This window comes from Anabrus simplex, chromosome 7 (assembly GCF_040414725.1).
Source record: "Anabrus simplex isolate iqAnaSimp1 chromosome 7, ASM4041472v1, whole genome shotgun sequence".
Classification (NCBI taxonomy): domain Eukaryota; kingdom Metazoa; phylum Arthropoda; class Insecta; order Orthoptera; family Tettigoniidae; genus Anabrus; species Anabrus simplex.
Window position 1 is genome coordinate 326,250,399 of NC_090271.1, and position 22,725 is coordinate 326,273,123.

Genomic DNA, 22,725 nt, shown 5'->3' on the forward strand with positions numbered 1-22,725 from the left:
AATCGCTTCTGTTATTCTCTTTCTAGTTCCTTTTCGAGATTTACATTTCGATGGCCGCTTAATTTGTTGAATTTCAATAGGAGCTCGAAATATTGGTCACAGTCGTGATTATCTTCGGAACCATCGTCACAGGGTGAATAGTTCGGATCATCATCGGAGAGTCTTCGTGCTCAAATTCAGTTTCTAAACGTTTGTCTTTCCCGCTCTCATCTTCATCTAGCTTGTCAAGAATACGGCAGATGAACTCCTTCTATTTCATTTTTCGTTTATCCATTGTGTCCTGGAAAGCCTCAGGCCTAATAACTATGAAGCAACCACCCAGAATGAGCAATCTACCGGCATGCGACAACATCAAAGTACCTGTTACATACTATACTCCGCCCGGCCTTACTTCTAAATTGAAGTTTCGCAAAACAAATGAGCACCACCTTTCCTCTGTTGCCAGCGCGCTACGCCCGCGAGAACAGCTGATGCAATACGTCCGCGGTAAACAGCCCTTATAAAATGTTATACCGTACTCAGATAAACTAATGAATATGGATTGAAAACAAATTAACAAAACAACACTTACTAACAATATCTGACACTAATAAGATAATATATTATTAATAATAAAAGAGAATGAGGAAGTAAAACATCACTCACCGCTAACGGCTGGCACAGGAAGGAGGTTATGGCCTACAAAGGGAACACTTCACTGATCGCAGTCACTAGAACCCTCCAACAATATGAAAAAACACACTATTTACTGAAGGAAAATGCGAAAGAACGCGAAGCGCACCGAATACCATACACGCTGAGCGAGATAGGTTAACCACGTGGCGAATGTAAATATCAGAGTTGGCAACTGAGTTTCGAGATCGTGCTCTGCCGATATAAATCTATATGAATAGCAGCTTGGGATTGGTTAGATGCCTATGCTTCAGCGCATAACCACCGGACAGAGCCAAAATCTGCCAAAACGTCAATTTAGAAGTAGAGCCGTGCGGAGTATAATAATACCTACGTTTTACGTACCAATACTAACAATACGTACAAAAAGCGCAGTGACGTACCGAAAATAAACTCCCCCGGCATTCACTCCTTACTAAGGCATCTAAGTGTTATGGTGACATCATCCACATTGATCAGTGGAGGCACTGTGTGGAGGTGATCTGTTGGGCGTAACGCGGAAAGGAGCAGTGCGCACTTATATGACGCATACACGTTAGTTTTACGTGTACGTTCTAGAGTTAAAGAAGTAGATTTATGACAACTGTGTGTTGAAATCTTGCAGAAGCTCATTTTATTTTCAGGTATTTCAGAAACGACAGTACAATTAAGTGATTGTCTTACACTACAAGTTCTATAAATGCAGCACAAGTGGACTGTGATTGTAATGGGCTCTTTTGGTTTGTAGAATGTCTAAAGCTCGACTGTTTATAATTTTCACTGTTGAAAAGGATCCCATGCTCTTTCTGGAAACTTCTTGGCCATCGTCTCTGTCAGATACTCTGAAAGAGATTATGAGATAATAAATTTTAATTAACAGAGTCTAATATAAATATAATACCTATTCATAACTTTAAATAAGTCAAAACTGCTTTCCATTTTGTGAACAATGACGCACAGACTAATATAATATCAACAAATTGTTCAAAAATGCGTGTGAAGATAAGTGATAGATTGTCCTACCCTATTTTCGTCAAAACGTCGACCGGCACAAGTCTGCTGTACTTAAAAATTCCTTCGAAATTGCTGGTGGATGTTGGCTGTCTGCAGCAGTATAAGGAACAATACATGGAAACGTCACTACTCTCTATGATGTTGATTATTTCTGGATATATAAGGGACAGTCAAATGAAAACCGAACGCCCGCAATAACACACATTCTGCGCGAATGGTAGCAACACTGTTGTTACGGTATCGATACTGCCATCGCTGTGGTAGGACAAGACAAACTACAATACCTCAGACCTTAATCGACCTATCGAGACTGTCCATAATGGCGGCAGTTGGAGTGCTAGTGTTTGTTTGTTTTGATTAGCGGAATTCATGTTGTTACCAAGTATGTATGGAAATTTGAATTTTATGATCGAAAATTATACTTATTTATAACCTTAAAAATGGTTATATAGCATCTTTCAGTGCCGTAAGAAGCTGTCCGTTCTTAAAAGGCGTTTGAATTATAACAACTCGGGTGCTGATAAGGTTACTGTCCGCATCTTCTTCTCAGAACCTGTTTTCTTTATATTTTCAGTTACCTGTGCAATATGTTTATAGTTTAATCAGATGGGTCGTATGAGCTGTGTGCCTGGATATAAGTCCAGTTATTGAGGCAGAGCAAAAGCTTCAATGTTCAGATTTCCAAAAGTCCTAATATTAACGTAAACTGGTTAGGTGCATTCATAGGGAAAACTTCGATCCGAGCGATACTAGTGTTGTGTGCATTGATCATTTTTATATCAAATTTATTGCTGGGGAAATGTTATACCTGTAAAAGACATTGATCCAGTTCGGGTGCCACGCAAACTTCCGTAGTTACCTAATGATGCCTATCCTAGCATTTTTCACAATCAACCAACGTACCTAAGTACAAAATTAAATCAGTCCCGGAAATATACGAACAGGCGTGACTCAGAGATACGACTGAGATATGAAGATAATTTTAAACGGGAACAAGAATAATGTAATTGAATATTTTTAGCGTTTTACAACGGAGGTACGTAAACGAAACCCAACCCCATTCCATGTGAGAAGAAATGAGATAACCTCCTTTCTTGTAAATTACAAGAGGATACTGTGCCATCAATTCTGGTGAGTTCTCAAATGACTAGTGCTCTAGGTGTTCAAGAGAATATTACAAATATCACTACCTACTCAACAAATCAGGTGGACTTTGGAGAATTGAAATGTTGTTCGAGAAATGTATTTTTGTAAAGATTTATTGAACATAACAGGCTTTCGCCCAGTTACAATGTTCCAATGCAATTCAAAATAAACACTTCCAGACTATTTACTAGCTAAGCGCTAACTACTTACTACATAACTACCCCTAAATCTACTACGTAGCATCTTGTACGTGGGCGGATAGCCAGCTCCACATGAAACACGCCACCTCTACATATAACTAAACTAACTACTTCACTACATTAACTCTATTCTAAATCAGTCTGGCCGCGACATCACCCCTGGTGAGGAACTCCTACCACCCTTCCCTGGGATGTCACGACCAGACATGTCTGATGAGGCTCGGAAACCGATAGCTTATAGATCCCTTAAGCTGTCAATATTACTAGAAATGTATTTGTTGGCATGTTTTACGTAATGGGCTATGGTTAATGATGATGATGCCTGGTATTTCATGTAAGGTTAATCATGTTATCCGTTGACATCTATTTGTCTTATTTGCTGTCCGGAGTTTCGTACGTGAAATATTTTTACAGTATGTGTGTTTCAACCTAACGTTGATATTTTCTCGCTGAAATTACAATTATACTTACAATAGAACTGCGTGATAACGTTGCTTTAGGTGCATAATCATTCATATTTTGAGCTAAAAAATTATTGTATTTCATGACGTTCGATTTGTGATGTTTTCTTTAGGTGACTCAGAATCTTTTTCTTTTCTTCTTTTTCTACCGCTTTTCCCATACCTGTGGAGTCGTGTGTACAAACTGTGTCGCCTATGTAGATTTGGCCCTGCTTTACGTCCGGGTGCCCTTCCTGACGCCAACCTAGTATGGAGGGACGTAATCACTGTTGCGTGTTTCTGTGGTGGTTGGTGGTTTAGTGTGTTCTCTGAATATGAAGAGAAAAGTGTTGGGACAAACACAAAAACCCAGTCCCAGGGTCAGATTAATTAATCAGAGGCAATTAAAATCCCCGACCGGGTCGGGAATCGAACCCGTGACCCTCTGAAGCAAAGACCTCAACGCTCACAATTCAGCCAATGCTTTAGGTGACTCAGTATAAACACGCTTAATCTTCCCTTTAACCTCTCATGTCGCCCACCGATGTCTGCCATGTTTTCGCTGGAGTACGGTCTCATGTAATTGTAGTTGGTCTTGGGTAGGAGAACTGCACAGTGGTGCACGCAGCTTTTGCGTTATACACTTAAGAAAATGGAAATTGCAACACCCAGAAGGAGTGGTGCTACATTGCTGCAATTGAACATGCAGGACGAGTGTTCGGTTGTGCTTCGATGATTACACTTTCAGGTACCTCTGACCGCAAGTTTGGACAACAATCAATACAGGATGTGCCCACCACGAGCTGCAATACATTGATGAATTCGTCGAGGCTTGGAGTCAATAAGGCCCCGGATCGCTTCCTGAGGAATTGTGGTCCATGCTTGCTGCACTGCACGGGTCATTTGTTCCAGAGTTGTGGGTGGCTGAGGACGGTTGGCCAGTTGTAGACCCATCATGTCCCACACATGCTCAGTAGGACTGAGGTCCGGGGATCTGGCGGACCATTCTAAGGCTGTGATGTCGTGGAGAGCTTCTCTGGAGATGCGTGCAGTGTGAACCCGGGCATTGTCCTGCTGAAACATCCCATTAGCAATGTTCGTCATCATAGGGATAACCACTGGATTGAGTACCCTATCAACGTACTGACGAGCAGTCATAGTGCCCTAAACAGGCACTAATTGTGATTTCACATTAAAGCCAATAGCTCCCCAGACCATAATGCTTGGTGTTGGCCCTGTGTGCCTCTCGACAATGAGATCTGGGCGGTCCCTCTCCCCGGCACGTCGGCGTACACGATTCCACCGATCACTGCGGGCAATACAGGAGCGCGATTCATCACTAAAGACGATCCTATGCCATTCGTCGACCCACGTCGATATTTCACGACACCAGGCCAGCCTTACACGTCGCTATTGTGGGGTCAATGGAACACCTTCTGCAGGGACACGGGCTCGCAAGCCAGCTGCACGTAGGCGATTACCAACTGTTTGTCGTGTAACGTGGGGTGCCACAGCTGCTCGAATTTGCGCTGCTGTTGCATGGGGTTCCATCCGGGCCATCCGAATGATGCGGCGATCCTCCCTCACAGTTGTCTGTCGCGCTGGGCCTGGGAAACAAATTGAGAAAATCTAGATACAAAATTAAGGGGAATCAACTCTGGATATTCGACTTAGGCACCAACTCGAGAATTCTGGTCATAGCGTACTGTACTTCAACTAACAAGTCAGTCAGTGATATGTTATTATTGATCGCTTTACAGGCCCAGAAACGCGTGCTTTTACACTTAAGATTGAAAATTTTAGGAGAAACTTTACAGTTAGCAAATGGATGTGGTATTGTTTGTTCAATTCTAAGCATTATTTTTATGCTAGGGGCTTTACGTCCCACCGACACAGATAGATCTTATGGCGACGATGGGATAGGATAGGCCTAGGGATTGGAAGGAAGCGGCCGTGGTTTTAATTAAGGTACAGCTCCAGCATTTTTCTGGTGTGAAAATGGGAAACCACGGTAAACCATCTTCAGGGCTGCCGACAGTGGAATTCGCACCCCCTATCTCCCGGATGCAAGCTCACAGCCGCACGCCTCTACGCTCACGGTCTAAGCATTTTTGGTGGGATTTATTTCGTGATAGGACCAACAATTTGGGCGTTAATTTGGTCATGTGTTAGGATACTGCTGCAAAGGAGAATTGCTCAGGAGCACCCACCGTCAGAGAGTGTCAGCCTCCGCACTGAGAAATTTGAAGTGAAGAGTTTAATAAGAAGTACACTGCATTTGTTCCACGGGGTCCAATAGAAGAGCAGATATTGTTGCCATCTGCCAGCAGACTCGAACAGCTGTTATTCTTGATCCAACCATCCGGTTCGAAAGAGACTTATAGCAGGCCAAGGAAAAGAAGAGCAGTTTGAAACATGCATCTCGTATCTGAGTGAGAGACATAACATTCAGCCGAAAAGTGGTCCGTGATGGTCTGCTATCTGGAAGCTGAGGGGGTGTACCCAAGCATATGTGGGAAATCTTAAAAAAGCTTCGAATCCAGCAGATAACTTTGGAAAAAAAATATATTGGATATTTTAAAAGATTCGGTGACAGTTTGAAGTCATCACTTATACTATTCCTAAATTATAAACCATTTAGTGTTTCCTTTCTGTACAATAATTTTAATATTTTCGTTTACCATCACCTAAATTCTAAAAAAACTCAGTATCACTGTTGTCATTCACGGTTTGTGAACTGATGTCATTTGAAAAATATATATGGACAACTACAGTAAATAATCATATATGTGGCGACCACATTGAGAAGTGTAATTATTAATTATATTATTGTCATTCTTATTCATAAGTTAAAATAACAGCCATGAAAGTAGCGATAGTGATGGCTGGTACAAACAGGTGGGAACAATGGCAGGAAGTTAGAAATGAGCTCTACTGATGCTGCTGTATACATAAACCGGCTTCGGCCTTGGGGCATGTGAGGCGAATGGAGAAAGATACTTTATCTGGAAGAATAATAGACTCGGTGAGGGTGTTTAGGGGTTGTGGTAAGGATGTATAGGAGAGGGCATACAAATAGAGTATGGTTCCAGCTTATGGGACCCTCATTAGGATTATTTAATTCAAGAACTGGGAAAAAAATTCAAAGGCAAGCAGCTCAATTTGTTCTAGGTGATTTCCTACAAAAAAGTAGCGTTACAAAAAAGTTGCAAAGTTTGGGCTGGGAAGGCGAGACGCTCAACTAAGTGGTACGTTCCGAGCTGTCAGTAGAGGGGCGGCGTGGAGTGACATAAGTAGACGAATAAGTCTTAGTGGAGTCTTTAAAAGTATGAAGGATCACAATATGAAAATAAACTTGGAATTCAAGAGGACAAATTTGGGCAAAAATTCGTTTATAGGAAAGGGAGTTAGTGATTGGAATAACTTCCACAGGGATATGTTCAATAAATTTCCAATTTCTTTGAAAACATTCAAGGAAACGATAGGAAAACAACACATAGGGAATCTGCCACCTGGGCGACTGTACCCGGAGAAAAACCTGTCCAGCCTCCGCTTTGTCCAGCACAAATCCCACATGGAGTGACCGGGATTTGAACCACGGTATCCAGTGGTGAGAGGCCGACGCGCTGCCGTCTGAGCCACGGAGGCTCCCCTTATATACAGATATATTATCTAATAATTTTTATATAATATATCTGACTGAGACTTGGCTGAATGCTACTTTACATGATTCTGAACTATTTAATAATAGGTATACTATATTTAGCAAGGACAGGAATGCCATAACTAGTTGCAAGTAAGATGGCGGAGGAGTCCTGATTGGTGTTAAGGCAACATTTAATCTAGAAAGGGTTCATTCATTAGAATCAAATACTGAGTCAGTATGGGTTAAATTTACCTTCAACAATAACAAGTTTACTTTCCCCCAAATTCACACTTAGATAACTACTTAGAATTTTTTAGAAAGTTAGAACAATATATTAATTTTTACTTGGAAATAACTGTATTATTGTTGATGACTTTAACCCGTCAAAGCCCAAACACAGTGCAGGAAATAAATCTCTGTATTTCCTTTCAGATTATGTTAGCTACACTACAAAAAACAATGCAAACCCAAAAATCTGCAGGAAACGTGGTCCACAAAGAAAATTTAGGGGCGTCACCTGTAGGTGACATTGGTCAGTATAGTTACAGTTCGCAGCTTGCTGGTACCAAGTGTGAGGACAACTGCTGCCCCTAACGCATATTCGGACTGTCCCGGATTCGGAGCCGATTTAGACCTTTGGTAAGGCTCAAAGTCTATGAGGTAACCAAATCGCGTAGCAATTGACCACAGTTATGTCTAGCATATGGTTCTTTTGCGGAGCGTATAATTTGGTCATTTTCACAATGAGATTCTTCTTCAATGAGCAGTAACTCAAAACACTGAACTGCAGACAGTTGCGGTCTGTCATATTCAGAAGGTTCCTCATCACGTCACCTTACCCAATCGGAAAATAAAATAAGAATAAGAAGAATTATTCTTCTCTGTAGCTGCCCACAATGTATTGTATCTTTTCGTAGAAGATGCTGGTTTATTTGTCCTAGAAAGACCAGATGCCTGCTGCATTTCGTTAGAAGGTATCGGTGTACCATCATAAGCTGATATCACACATATTTACACCGTCAACCTCGACATTCTACCAAGAAGGGGATTGACATCGACAGAATCAGTTGCTTCATCGCCACCTCCCTCATCCGTAAACTGCCCATCATTTTGAGGAAACATAATAATATCATCTGGGGTGCATTATTACTGTCATCTTCCAACATCCAGTGTCAGACTGAAGAGAGAGAAAAAACATGAAGTGAATATCAGATACTATTCATAATTGAAACTGAACAAAAAGGCCTACTTGATGTGACCAATTTCACTACAGGTGAAACCAAGCTTTTTCATGGCAATAACATATGCTTAAATTATAATATCATGCTTATGAATGCATCACTTCCATTATTGAACCTTTAAGCAATATACATGCATAAAATGCAAAATAAAATTACCTTTTATCACACGCTTTTCATGCCACAGTAACTTGCGGTTGCTTCACCACTTCAATCCAGTCCGTTTCCTCTTTTATCTGAGTGAGAGCTGACTGATCAGTACAGGCTACGAGTTCAAAACTAGTCCATTTCAAATTATAAGACCTTTCTTTAAATACTTTCAACAGGCAGAAAAGTTCAAACAGCCTGATGAGCAGGAAATATTATTAATATTAGGTGTCACCTGTAGGTGACATTGGGCTTTGACGGGTTAATATCTCTGAAATAGTTGACAGTACGTATGATTTGAACAAAGGAAGTAATATAAGTCAATAATTAAGCAGGGTATTACATTTTTAGAATCTCCACTCTGTTAACAATGTACAGAATAGTAATAATAAGACACTTGATCTTGTGTTAACAAATTTATTAGGCATATGTATTGTTGAAGAAATTGAACCAATCATTCCAAAAGACGGGTATCATCCTCCTCTTCAGATAATACTTAACCGAAAGAGGAGAAAAAAATAATCATCATAGAAGGTATAATTTCACAAAGGCAGTTTTGAGAAACTTTACAGTCTGTTGAAGGAAACTGATTGGATTAATATTAAAGATTGCAGAGATAATAACTTAGCCACACAACTTTTCTATGATAAAATGTATGCTGTATTGGATCAATGTTTTTCGAAAACGAAAAGCTACAAGGAATAGTATCCCATCCCGGTTTACAAGGGTTATTATAGGTAACCCTCAACTGGTATCATACGTCTGTGAGACGGCAGAAACATTTTCCAAGGCCATCCCCTCTCCATTCCTCAGCCTACTGCATTCTTCCCTTGGGTACCTCTCAGTTGGAGTGTTGTTTCCCTGCAGGGAAGGTGATGTACCGCTTGTTTTGTTTGACCTTGTGTAAGTGCGTAGTAAACTTATCGTGCCGTCTGACAGACGTATGATACCAGTTCCGTGACTATTGTTCGCGAATGTCGTTGTTCAGTATTGAGTGTTTATTGTGAGTTAGTATAACTGTTGTTACTTACAGTGCGTTTAATTTCTATAAATAATAATGGAGCCACAATCAGGACCATCTCGGCGAGTTTTACGACCTAATGAACCAAACTTTGAACTGACATTCTGCATGAACTGCCTGAATTCCTCGAGTTTCGTAAAACGTGTTACTTTTGTGATCCTAAACTGAAAAGAAGAACGAAGTACCCGTGCCAGAAGTGCGGAAAACCGATCTACTTGCAGAGCGCCAAAAAAATCTGCCGATAGTGCTTTGCGGATAAATGAATGAACGTATGTGGGTGTGTGAAACATTTTTGAAGCCTAATATTTTTTTTCTATATATTTTGAAAATCATAGCTATATTTGGACACAAAATGTATTGCGTTTAGTTATATACATATAAAAATAAGGTAACATATCCTGTGATAAGGAAAATTGTGCTTTCTAACAAACAGTGACTTTGAACCTTAAAACTGAAATTTTTATCTTGAGTTTTCCAGTAATTTTATGTTTTATTTGTTTCTATGGTCTTTGTATAACGCTGACATATCAGCGAAATGATCGTAATAATCATATTGTCTACATTTTTAAGAAAAACAGAAGCGTCTACATTTTTTGAGCATCATTCTAATATTTTAGTATTTTTTTCTGGATTTGTAATTTTTTCTTCTACCTTTTGCACTGACGTGTTTGAACACATATACTTAAAGGAATTAAGTTGAATAAATGAAAAAAATTAAGAACACATTGTTTAATTTAAAAGTAAATATCTGGAGTCTGACAGACGTTTGATACCAGTTACGTTACAAACATAGATGATACCAGTTGAGGGGTAAGTTTAATATTAAATTGAAGGGGAAAATATAAAGAAGAAAAATTCTGAGTATGGCATGCATATATTGAAAACTCTCAGAACAACAATAAAAAGAGGTGTAACTATTGCATACAACCAATATGTCCAGAAGATTGAAAATAGCTTGATTAATGGTTGTAATGTATTCTGGACTTTATTAATAATAAGAGGAGATGGTTAAAAATAACCCACAGTTTGAAATTCAAGGTTGTCTGGTACAATCACCAGATGCCATGGGTAATTGATTTACAGACTATTTCAAAACTATATACTCTCAGGAAAAGGCTAAATATAATTTGGAATTTAGGAATAATGATCAATTAAACGAAATAGGTGTACTTAATGTACAGCATATAACTATAGAAGAAGGCCTTAAAGCAATTGAAAAACCTAAACCTGAAGAAATCAGTATGACCTGATGATATTCCCCCATATATTTTGAAAGGTTGCTGAGAAGTGTTAGTATATCCTTTAATCTTTCTCTTCAACCTAATTGTAAAAACAGAGACATTCCCTGACTTGTGGAAACATACCAAGGTTACTCTTGTATTATAAAACTGGAGATATAAAATTGTTCAGTAATTATAGACCTGTTACTATTGTTTGTGCCGCAGCAAAAATTTTTGAAATTATATTCTACAAACAAATTTATGATCATGTTAGAAATAGTATCTCACCAAGACAACACACATATTCATGGCGAGAAGATCCACAGAAACAAATCTTTGCAAGTTTACTGAATATGTATCCGCTAGTTTAGATAATTATACTCATGTTGATGTAATTTACACGGAGTTTTGGAAAGCTTTCGACAAGGTTAATCATGATAAAATAAATTTTCTTCCTTTGGATTTTCTACTATATTGCAAAACTTACTGGCAAGGTATTTAGAGGATAGAACTCATGTTGTAAGTTACAAAGGTCATATATCTTCCAAATTGGATGTTAATTCTAGAGTCTCTCAAGGTTCTAACTTGGGGCCTTTGCTATTTCTAATCTTTGTTAATGACATACCACAAACTATAACATCATCTGAAATTCTTACTTTTGCTGATGATATTAAAATATACAAATCTATTAAAACATTATCTGATTGTCAACAAATTCAAAACGATTTAGATTCTCTTGTAGACTGGAGTAAACAGAATAAGTTAAATTTTAATGTAGGTAAATGTGCAGCCATGAAATTTGTTCGGAAGAAACGGAAGATTAAATATAACTATAACCGAGCTCGATAGCTGCAGTCGCTTAAGTGCGGCCAGTATCCAGTATTCGGGAGATAGTAGGTTCGCATCCCACTGTCGGCAGCCCTGAAGATGGTTTTCCGTGGTTTCCCATTTTCACACCAGGCAAATGCTGGGGCTGTACCTTAATTAAGGCCATGGCCGCTTCCTTCCCACTCCTAGCCCTTTCCTGTCCCATCGTCGCCATAAGACATATCTGTGTCGGTGCGACGTAAAGCCAATAGCAACAAAATATAACTATACAATGGACACTGACATATTAACTCGTTTCAAGACGAAAATGGATTTAGGAATAACATCCAATGAAGATTTAAGATTCAACGACCATATTAAAAAATTACGAATAATGCTCTTAAAATATTAGGCTTCATTAGACGGAATTCATTATCTTTTCGTCCAAAGACACTATCAACCTTGTTTAACTCATTTGTAAGGTCCAGACTTGAGTATGGCTCAATTATTTGGAACTCAATGATCGAAAAATATATCAATCTTATTGAGAGTGCTCAAAACAAACTTTTTAAAATTCATGACTTATAAAATCACAGGAAATTACCCAACCTTCATAAATCATTCAGGTATTCTGAATGAAAATGATGTAAATAGCTTGCGCCACAGAAGGAGTTGCAAATATTTGACTTTCCTGTATAAAATAATTCTGTAATTGGTGACTCAAACATTTTGAAGTCAATAACATTTTATGTGCCACATAAACTAAGTCATCCTAGAAATATATTCTGTCTATCAAAGGCTAAGACTGAAATGCATAAGAACTATCCAATTAACAGAGCAATGAGAGTCTACAATAATATTCATCCCTGTGTTGATATTTTTACATGACCGAAGCTACATTGATTTTGACATGTAACACTGTACTTCTGAATATAATTTAATAGAACACGAAGATTTTTTAAAACAGGAAAACTAGTATAAATGTTGTAAACCATGTTTTTAAATGTATTACATTCCAAGTGGAAATCCTGTTAAAATGAAAATGAAAACCTACAACCTGTTTTCCAGTCATTGACCGGGTCAGGGATGGAATGAATGAAGCAGATATAGGCTATTAGTACGATGGGGTCGCCACTCCCAAAGTGATTTATTTATGACTGATAGATGCTATGAAATGAGAATGGAGAGTGTTGCTGGAATGAAAGATGACAGGGAAAACCGGAGTACCCGGAGAAAAACCTGTCCCGCCTCCGCTTTGTCCAGCACAAATCTCACATGGAGTGACCGGGATTTGAACCACGATATCCAGCGGTGAGAGGCCGACGCGCTGCCGTCTGAGCCACGGAGGCTCATCCTGTTAAAATAATTGTTTAAAATATTATACTAATTTTAATTAGAATGTATTAGTGCTGTAATGCAATGTTAGTTAAATTAACCTTCATTATTTTTGTCTTTTTTAGTAATGTGACTTGTCTGTCACAAGAATTAAGTTTTAAGATTATTCTAGTTATATATTGTTTTGTTTGAATTTGTATTTTTAACATCTAAGTAACAATTATTATGAACATTGTAATTGGGACTCACGACCTGTTACGTTCACAGTAAATAAATAAATAAATAAATAAATAAATAAATAAATAAATAAAATTACGAACACGTTTTGGTAGTTTAGCTTTTGCAGTTTCATGGTTACTTGCCCGTAAGTGAAGAATGCATTCAGTAATTTGAATATATATACCAATTTCTAGCGCTGTCCATAATAATCCTGAATTTCTACAAGTCAAGGGGACGAAATATGGGCCACCTACCTTACAGTAACTTATCACTTGTACAAATTTAGGTACTTTTCGTTATACTTTACAATTACTGTTTACTTACCCTGTTATTAGGACGATCTCCTCTTCTTAACTATGCTTATCTCCCCAACATTACATCCAATTTGTTTGTCTGCATCGAAAGGTCTGAAGGTTAGTATATAATATCCTGTTATAGCCGGCATTTCTTCTAAGTCCTTTAAGGACATGATATACTCAGCAATTGTATATACACCCTGAAACAATTAGTGTTACAGTTCAGTTTTGCTGTTTGGTGACTGTGATGGAATATATCACATTAACAAAAAAGGATCTGTGCGATTGCAATATTTGAGCACTTCAGACACAAATTGCATTAAGTAAAATATTATTTTAAATTCTTATAAGTTATACAGAAACTTTTAGTGTAGTATTGAAAAGTGATACTGAAGCAAGATGAATTTATTTCCTTTAAAAATTTTCTTAGTAAATATACAGTAGTTAGATAATAATATGGCTGTGTTTAGATACGAAAGAAAATGTATTAAAAAGTCGTGTCTGTGTTTTTGAATTACAACACTCTTAAACATAACAATGCTTGTTGACAGGCTTTCACCTCATTTGTAGGAGATGTAACATTATATGGTTATTTAAACCACGTTAAGTTAGAAGTCCTGAAAGAATACACATGGTATAGTAATGCATTGCTAATAGTAATAATAAAAATAATAATAATAATAATAATAATAATAATAATAATAATAATTTATTCACTTTATCTCATATATTTCTAAGCTGATACTGGTTTTGACCAGTGAATTTTTATAGTTTTTGTTGCCTCAGTGGCATGATGAGTTTTCTTACAGTTTTTTAGCTTTGTGATAATTATTTTTCTTTTTAATTGCCTTAGTGATAAAATCTTTGACATACTTTTATTTTTTAGCTAGTTCTGAGATAATATTTTTTGTGTTTTCTTTCTATGTTGTTGATACGGTAATCAGACTGTTTCATATTCTTAGTTCAAATTTTCCCGAAGAGTGGCAATTAGTCATTTTTAACTCACAAAAGTCCGGCTCCATGGCTAAATGGTTAGCGTGCTGGTCTTTGGTTACAGGGGTCCCGGGTTCGATTCCCGGTAGGGTTTGGGAATTTCAACCATCATTGGTTAATTTCTCTGCCACGGGGCCTGGGGGTATGTGTCGTCTTGATCATCATTTCATCCTCCTCATGACGCGCAGGTCGCCTAAGGGAGTCAAATAGAAAGACCTGCACCTAGCGAGCCAAATGTGTCCTCGGACACTCCCGGCACTAAAAACCATACGCCATTTCAACTCACAAAAAGGAAAGAAGTCTAATAACGGACCTAACATAAAAATAAATTGCACACATTTATTTTGTTATTTATTGTGCCTAAATGGCGAGTCGTATCAAGAAACGGAATGCACGAACGGGATTAGGGTTCGAGAAATCTACAAGTTCGGTCTGTTTGTCGTATCTCCATCGATTATACCTTAGACTGGACTGGGAACTTATATTCATTGTAATTTTTGTGCATTTTCACGTGATTTTAGTTTTTATTCTTATAGGGCTGCTAAAATTATAATATTTGGCACGCTTATGTCAGTTGGATTTGCCAATATGCCAGCTAAATTTGATGTTCTAACTGTCTTATAAATGAATCGAAAAACTGAATAATATGTGGAAAACGTACAAACTTTAGCTCTCTCTAAGCTATAAACGATGAAGATAGGACAAAACTTGTATATCTCTCGCTATCCGGTACTGATGACGCAAACCGTTTTCGGTATAACTTACCGTTTAGCCTCAATTAAACTGAAAAAGAAGCCTGCACCGTCTTAAATGCTGCGTCCAAAATTTACATTTTTTAGAGTTTGAAAAATTCATCATTTGAAGTTTTTTGAAAATTTCCCATCGGTTACCGGCTATATGCTTTAAGGTTGCGAAATTTCAAGGTTTCTAGCTCATCTGCAAATGGGTAGGCATTAATGCCAGTGAGGGAGTGAGTGAGTTTGCCATTTGGCTTTTCAGTATACTAGGTGGTATACAGGTCCTTCGCTATGGAAGTCTACCTTGTGTACAGATCTCTAGTTAAAGTAGTGAACACGTTCTGAGGATGATTTTTTTTAATTGCGTAGCTCTTAGCGTTACCCCAGAAACACGACGGAGAATTCTCCATATGTTGTTTCCCTTATTAATACCAGGTTAGGGAATTTTCATTGTAATGGTAGGCTCCCTTTGTTACTGCCAGTCACAATCTTGTAGGGTAGTTTTAATTATAATAGCAGACACACAGTCCTCACCTGACTTTTTTATATCCTCAGAAAGGCTGTTTGTGTAGTTTCCTCAAAGTCTTAAAGGATCCGCCAATGGACAAAAAGCCAGCATGACGGCGATACTAACGCAATAAAGCACTGTTTCAATAGGTTTCTGCGTAAGTAATATTCGTACGAAAATTAACGGTAATGTTCTATTACATATATTGTACCCATTATGCAAATAGCCTATGGATAATGCATATTAATTCACCAAATTCCATACATGAAACTGCGTAGTGAACATTCGCAGTAGAGACATCTATGCTTGGCTACAAAGAGACTTGTGGAGCCAGAGCAAATCCTCTCTACTAGCTTTTAGTCACAAACAGGATGAGCCCATGGTCATAAACATGGTCTAATAAAATTTATTTCGCCGCCGAGTGAAACCTGCGGAGACTTTCTCACAGAGAGCGGGAACGCAGTACGACAAAGGCGACAGCATCCTTATTTTTAGAGACATGGACCAGTCTATGGGCGCCCGCAAGGGGAGCAAGGGGGGGCACTTGCCCCCCCTGGAATTCTAAAGATGCTGATGTTCAATTGTTTAATATCATACCAGATTATTTCATAAACTGAAATTACTGACAGTCATCTAGCATATGTTGTAACTGGAAGTTTCCGTAAACAATTTAATGTTGCTGACGTTATATTGGTTTTTATATTCAAGAAAATTGTTAATGTGCCCCCCTCCTGAAAAAGATCCTGCGGGCGCCCATGAGGACCACCGAACATGAGAAGGAGTATGCCAGACACCCCTTCAGTAAGGTGGTTCAGTCCTTGTTACTACAGCCTCAGGAAAAATTCAGCCAAACGCAGAATTTAGGAGATGAAACTATTTTCCAGTCTTTTTAAGAGTGTGAGCTAAGTTAAATTTGAAGTTGTGTGCCTGCACCTTGGCTAAATTATTTAAAATTTTTGTTGTTATTTTGGTAATGAATTATCTTGTAATTAATTAATAATCAGCAACTATGTCGTAACTATAGCGGAATGGGCTAGTCCGAAGAGTACACCCACGTGGCGCTATACTTGGGTGCATCCGCCCAGCAACATAACGCAAGTGACGCTTACGAAATTCGAGAAAAGTGTATGATCGATTTCCATAATAAAGTGAAGGAATGGAACCGTACAAATTTATGGAGTCACCATATGATTTAATTGGGCACTAGGTGACGGGCATTTAAATAATGCTCCAAGAAGTGATATAAATATTCGTCCACCTCCCCTTCTCTTGGGTAGTTGGGGGCGCGGCGTACAAAATGCCTAAAAGGAGCCGTAGAAGCCATGGTAGAGTCAGTAATCACTCTTTTGAGTTGAGTCGGGGAAACTGCCGGCGAACGACAGTGAGGGTTAGTGCCGGTCGAGGTGAGTGGTAACTTCTGACACAAACAATCTTCTAGATTCAAAATGAACTAAGCGAATTTTAGTACTAAATATATTTCAGTGTGCAGTATTATTTTGGAAGAAGTTAATGATGTTAGATCGCACAATGTGATTGGAACAGGCTATGTCAATCGTCACGGACACTTATACAAACTAGTACGACAATGTTGCTTTGTTGCCATTGTACAGTCAGTCTTGGGATAATTTATGGTATTTTAAGTTGAGCGTGCTAAATAGAATTCGCAAATATTGGAGACACTAACAGTGATGCTCGTTGTGAATTAGGAAGCCGAGGCAATTGTGTTATTAACGGTAAACGTCAGGCTGGGAGTTGATCACGTGGAATGCCGCAGTGAAATGAGGGAATGGCTAACATTTTAGGAAGACTATAAATAAAGGTAGCAGAGTAGGCCCTACTGGGGCAGTCGGCCAAGGTCGAGTTGTCGCAGGCGACATGGAAGAGGGGTTTGTTGACAAACATTCCATGCGAGAAACGAAGACGTAACAAGAAACGCCGACCAGCGAACCCAAGTGTAGCTAATAGCAGAAGTAGGCCATTTCAGGATACAAACGGTGATTTTGTTTTCATGTGTAAGTGTATGTTAGTGAATAAGGTATGTTATAAGTTAACATGTCAAGAAATGTTAAGCAGGAAATAATGTGAGTGCTGCGTAATATAAGTGACGTGTGCCTCGTTGATTACGATGCAATAATGGAATTCGCCATGGAGTAGATATCATATAACGGGGATCAGAGGACGCAGTATGCAGTCACCAGATCCAAGGTAAAGACATGCTGAACTTATTGTTTATGTAAATGTAAGACTGTAGAATAAGACGTTGTCCGTTTAGTTTAGATCTTGGAAGTGCAGTTGTTAGATTGATTTCACTCACCTAATATACCGCTCATAATAATAGTTATGAGAGGCGTTGATGGTAAAAATCAGAACCTATTGATGAGATTAGTACAGTCAGGTTTGCGATCGGGACCTGGATGTTGTAAGCTCGGAGTTTAATAACAATAATAATAATAATAATAATAATAATAATAATAATAATAATAATAATAATAATAATAATAATAATAATAATATGATACTAATTCTTATAAATTTTCCTAGGTCAAGTGACATTGCATGGGTGTAAATCGCAAGATTCAACATAGATGCATAATAATAATTGACTTGATTTTCGCTGAATGTTACCCTAATACTACTAATAATAATGATTGTTCTATAATAATAATAAGAGGAGTAAGTGTCAGTAAAACAGTGTGGTAACCTTATCAATCCCTCTTAATCTGAGTGTGGACGCGGTGATAATTAAGAAATAACGATCAGTAGCCGACTTGATATTATAATAATAATAATATAATAATATGATGATAATAATAATAATCAGACAATAATGATAATAATAACAATCATAAATCATGTCTGATTTAATTGTATAAATTTACTTGTATAAAGTTTGAATCAAAGTGAGGAGTAACTAGTGTGAAGGCAATTAGGCCTATGTTAATGGCAAATAGAGATGATGCATTTGTTCATAAGCGACCTCGTCGTTAATTCGCAAAAGACAATATTAAATAAGATACAGGTGATACTAAGTTCCGAATCGAAAACCACGAATAAAAAGTTATCCCAGGGAATATCGAATAGTGAATTTCGTCTCATATGACAAGAGACGACTGATGAGATATGTAAGAGAGTTAAGAGTAGAGCCTGGTTGAGGCCATACACTTGTATAAGAATCACGAGGAATATAATAATAGTCCAGAGAATTGGACCAAAGAAATGATGAGAATCTACGGTAAAAGAGAGATGTTACAGAGGCAAATTGTGACTCGGGATAGTAAGGAAATAATTGATATAACGCGCTCATGGAAGAATAATGAATAGCAGCGGAACAGTATGAAATGTGAAGTGCGAAGTAACGATGAGAAGGAGTAGGACTTGCTGTTGAGACATACATTAATTAAATGTAGCAATTTGGTTTAAGTGTAACAAGTAGGGGAAGTGACTGCCGACAGTAGTTACTCCGCAATTCTGAATAGTAATAATAATTTCGCCAGCGCGGGCATTTAAATTAACTAGGGTAACTCGTGTTGTTGAAAATAAATATAAGGTGGATAATGGATCTTGTGGACCTAAACATATAATGAACTAATTCCATTTATTACAAAAAAACGTTAAGTAAATTTCGCGCGAGTAATTGTGCCACTTAGATTTGTTTTGAATTAACGGGTTTGATTAATAAAATCAGGTAGGAAGGTCGTGAATTTCAAGTTTTGTAAATAAAGTTTCATTGCAAGAATTAATTCGTTTGATTTGTCTGTTGCTTTATTTGGCTAACACTATTCTGAGTGCTATGTAAATACTATTGTTTGACGTGCGCTTTATTTTTGTAGATGTTAGGGTAAGATAAAGCGTTAGCAGTCTAATAAATGTCAGCATTGTTCTTTATAAAAGGCTAAAGCCGTGGTCACATAGACATATGACATTAAATTGATTTGAATTTAGACGTCACAGTCAAACGTTTGTAATATAAAGTTAAATCATGTTAACTAAATGATTCTGTATTCGGTTAATAATGTAAGTAAATACCATAAATATAACTACTGAGTGTGAGAAGTAACACTAGTGTGATTGACACTAAATGTGGTACAGATAATCAGGGATTATTAATGTAATTCTCACGTGTAGAAAGGTTTCAGTTGACCTCTCATAATTTTCTTTTCGGTAAAAATTTAAGTCCAGTGAGATCACAGTGTATTAATTAGACTTTTATCATGGCAGATACTTTTGGTCTATAACAATATTGTGTTGTTAAAATAAATACTGCCATGATAGGCGACTTGCAGCCATTTAAATGTTAGGTGTAGTCAAAAGCAGAGTAGAGGAACGGTATTTATTTCGCAATGTGCGTTCATGGTAATTTATAAATTTAGACAACACGTTTATTTACGGCTGCATCCCAGTTCAGTCTCGAGTACCGATGTGATCTCTGGCATATTCTGACATTTGTTGGGCATTACGTAGAACTAACTGATCACGGCATAGCTGTGGGAAGTAACTTATAGAGCTTTTCGTAGACGTCTGCGGAATTCATGTACGATGTAAACAAACATGGCGGAACAACACGCTACAGTTGCTCTTGCAGCGATGTTATTTCGGATCAAAGAATCTTTCAGTTATTAACCACAGTGGAAATTGATGAAGGTGATGATTTTAATGAACTGTTAAGCAATTTTGAAAGTGAGAGATACAGAGAGTGCTGAAAATATTTTAAGTGATTAAGAAACAGTTCCCCCTTCTAAACAAAAGATTAAAGCACGGTGAGTTCAAAAGCTATTTCACCACTATTTTTGTGGCGGACAGATGATATTTCTCCGCCAGACTTTCATGTAACTGTGACAGACTCCGGGAGCCAAGTAGCGTTTGATGACAACCCCAAAATCAATGATTTTTTCTAAAACGTTTGTGCTAGTGGAGTTGGTGCAGCTCATTAAACAAATCGGTATCACAAACGACTGGTGGAAAACATGAACTCTTACCACATTCCAGGTTTAGAAAGTATTTTAAAATATCAACTTATGAACTTGTATGGCGTTCCATACATTAGTTGCCTACAGATTTTAGGAAATAATTTTATTTTGGGCTCTTTACTGTGTATAAATGTGATATACTCATGGGCACAAAAAGTGTAATGTTGTTTCTCCCAAAATAATATTGAACAAAAGGGTAGGATTTTCCATTTGCATTTCAATTTATAAAGAACCAACATTTGTAAATATTTTAAGCCAATTACCCTACTGATAAGTTAAAAATTGAGGCTTCTACACATTTTTTTACGTGAGAAGAAAAACTCAGCACTGAGGTACCAAACAGTCAATTGGCAACTCAGCACTTAAAAGGTTAATTAAGGCCACGGCCGCTTCCTTCCAATTCCTAAGCCTTGCCTATCCCATCGTAAAGCAAATAGAGGAGAGAGACGTGAGTTAGAAACAGTTCCCCCTTCTAAACAAAAGATTAAAGCACGGTGAGTTCAAAAGCTATTTCACCACTATTTTTGTGGCAGACAGATGATTTTTCTCCGCCAGACTTTCATGTAACTGTGACAAATATCCGGGAGGACTAAATATGAGTCCTGAGTTCTATATGACTTGTGTTCTATTTGGTTAGTTGTTGTATCAGCATTTATTCCACTTTATTTTGTTTTCATTATTTATCTTGATGTCTTGAGTTCGCTTGGGCGACTACATGTTGTGCAGATATTTAAATGTAACTTAAATGTTCAGTTTTGCTAAGTGTGATTTTATGAGTGTTAAGTTATTTTGAGTTTCATATTTTTCTGTATCGATTTATAGTATTATAGTCCTGTACTGATTTATTTCAATGTAATTTTTGCATTTTTTAAATGCCCAAAACTAAAATTCATTTTATTTAATAAACTTTTTTTTTCAAACTTCATTCGGCCTTGGGTTATGACATTTAGTGGCTAGCTTGATCCTTAGTTAGTTGCTTGCACCCCTATCTGCCTTTGTACGAGAAATTGTCGGACGGTCCAACCCTGGGAAGAGAGTCTACGTGGTGGTAAGTCATTTTCTTTTACAGCTGCCGGAGGCCAAGTCATCCAGTGGATCTCCAACACACGTGCTCGTGTGGAAAGGGCACTATATGTATGATTGGCCTGCCTATACTTATCACCTAAATCGGTTCTTTAAATAACGGTATGTTTCCAAGACATGCCACTAAGATTGCTAATAACATCTTGGAGAATTATAAGAAAAGGGAAGACTCTGACTATCTCTGTTATATTAATACAGAACCTTGCAGTGAACCTCCATGTCGTGAAAGCTGAACGAGTGTTTTTCAGCTCTTTTTCGTCATTTCTTTAATCTATTAATGTTCCTTATGCATTTAAAATAAGATATACTCACAAGCGGCAGTAGTGTACAGCCTTCAAATTGAAGTTTTGTCGTAAAAGGGTAAAAAAGGGGCACCAGAGGCTATTAACTTGGGAACGTGAGTTGACGACCACGGGGCTCTTAGATGAGTCCTGGCCATGCTTCTTGTGCCAGGCTCCTCACTTCTATCTGCTACATCGGACTTCCCTTGTTCATTTCAGACCCCGACGGTATTAGGTCACGAAGCCTAGATTCTCTTTCACTTTCACGCCCTTCGTGGCACTTATCCTTGATGTTCTTACTTTGAAGGAATAAAATAAGCCTAAATTTGCCGAAAGCCGCGCCATTTAATTCAAGAACAGTTACACATTTTTATGTGCCCACTCATGCTCTCGACTTTACTTTTACACAGTCACCAAGTACGAACCATACCTAACTGACTGAGACTGAATTTCTCTTGAATTGGTAAGAAACACAAATAGATTAAATAAATGACAAAAAACACGCTCAGTCAGCTCCCACGCCATAGAGCTTCACTGCAATATTTACGCACTAATGTACATAAACCACCATCGACTCTTCTTTTTCACACAGCCGTACTTCTCTGAAGAACAACACGGATTCACTCCCGGAAAAATCATGCCCCACTAAACTCACAGTTCTGAATCACCACATCATTTCAGCAATAGAAAGTAAATCCCAGTTAGATGTAATCTATATAGATCTGGCCAAAGCATTCGACTCAGTGGATAACGCAATTCTTCATAAGCTCGCTACC

The 22,725-nt window shown here is 37.9% G+C and overlaps 1 protein-coding gene across 2 annotated transcripts in view; it reads right to left on the reverse strand.

Annotated features, from left to right (window-relative positions):
- Window positions 1–1,266: 1,266 nt before the first annotated feature.
- The window catches only part of LOC136877150 (uncharacterized), an 82,919-nt gene continuing 61,460 nt past the window's right edge, over window positions 1,267–22,725 (reverse strand). The window contains exons 4-5 of one of the 2 annotated variants that reach the window (XM_067150959.2): window positions 13,409–13,580; window positions 1,267–1,493 (exon numbers count right to left, since the gene is read on the reverse strand). In XM_067150959.2, the coding sequence (XP_067007060.2) occupies window positions 13,416–13,580 (165 nt within the window). In that variant the 3' untranslated portion in view covers window positions 1,267–1,493; window positions 13,409–13,415. Of the gene's footprint in view, window positions 1,494–1,674; window positions 1,756–13,408; window positions 13,581–22,725 lie in introns of those variants that run through there. The other variant, XM_067150960.2, reaches the window with a different exon arrangement.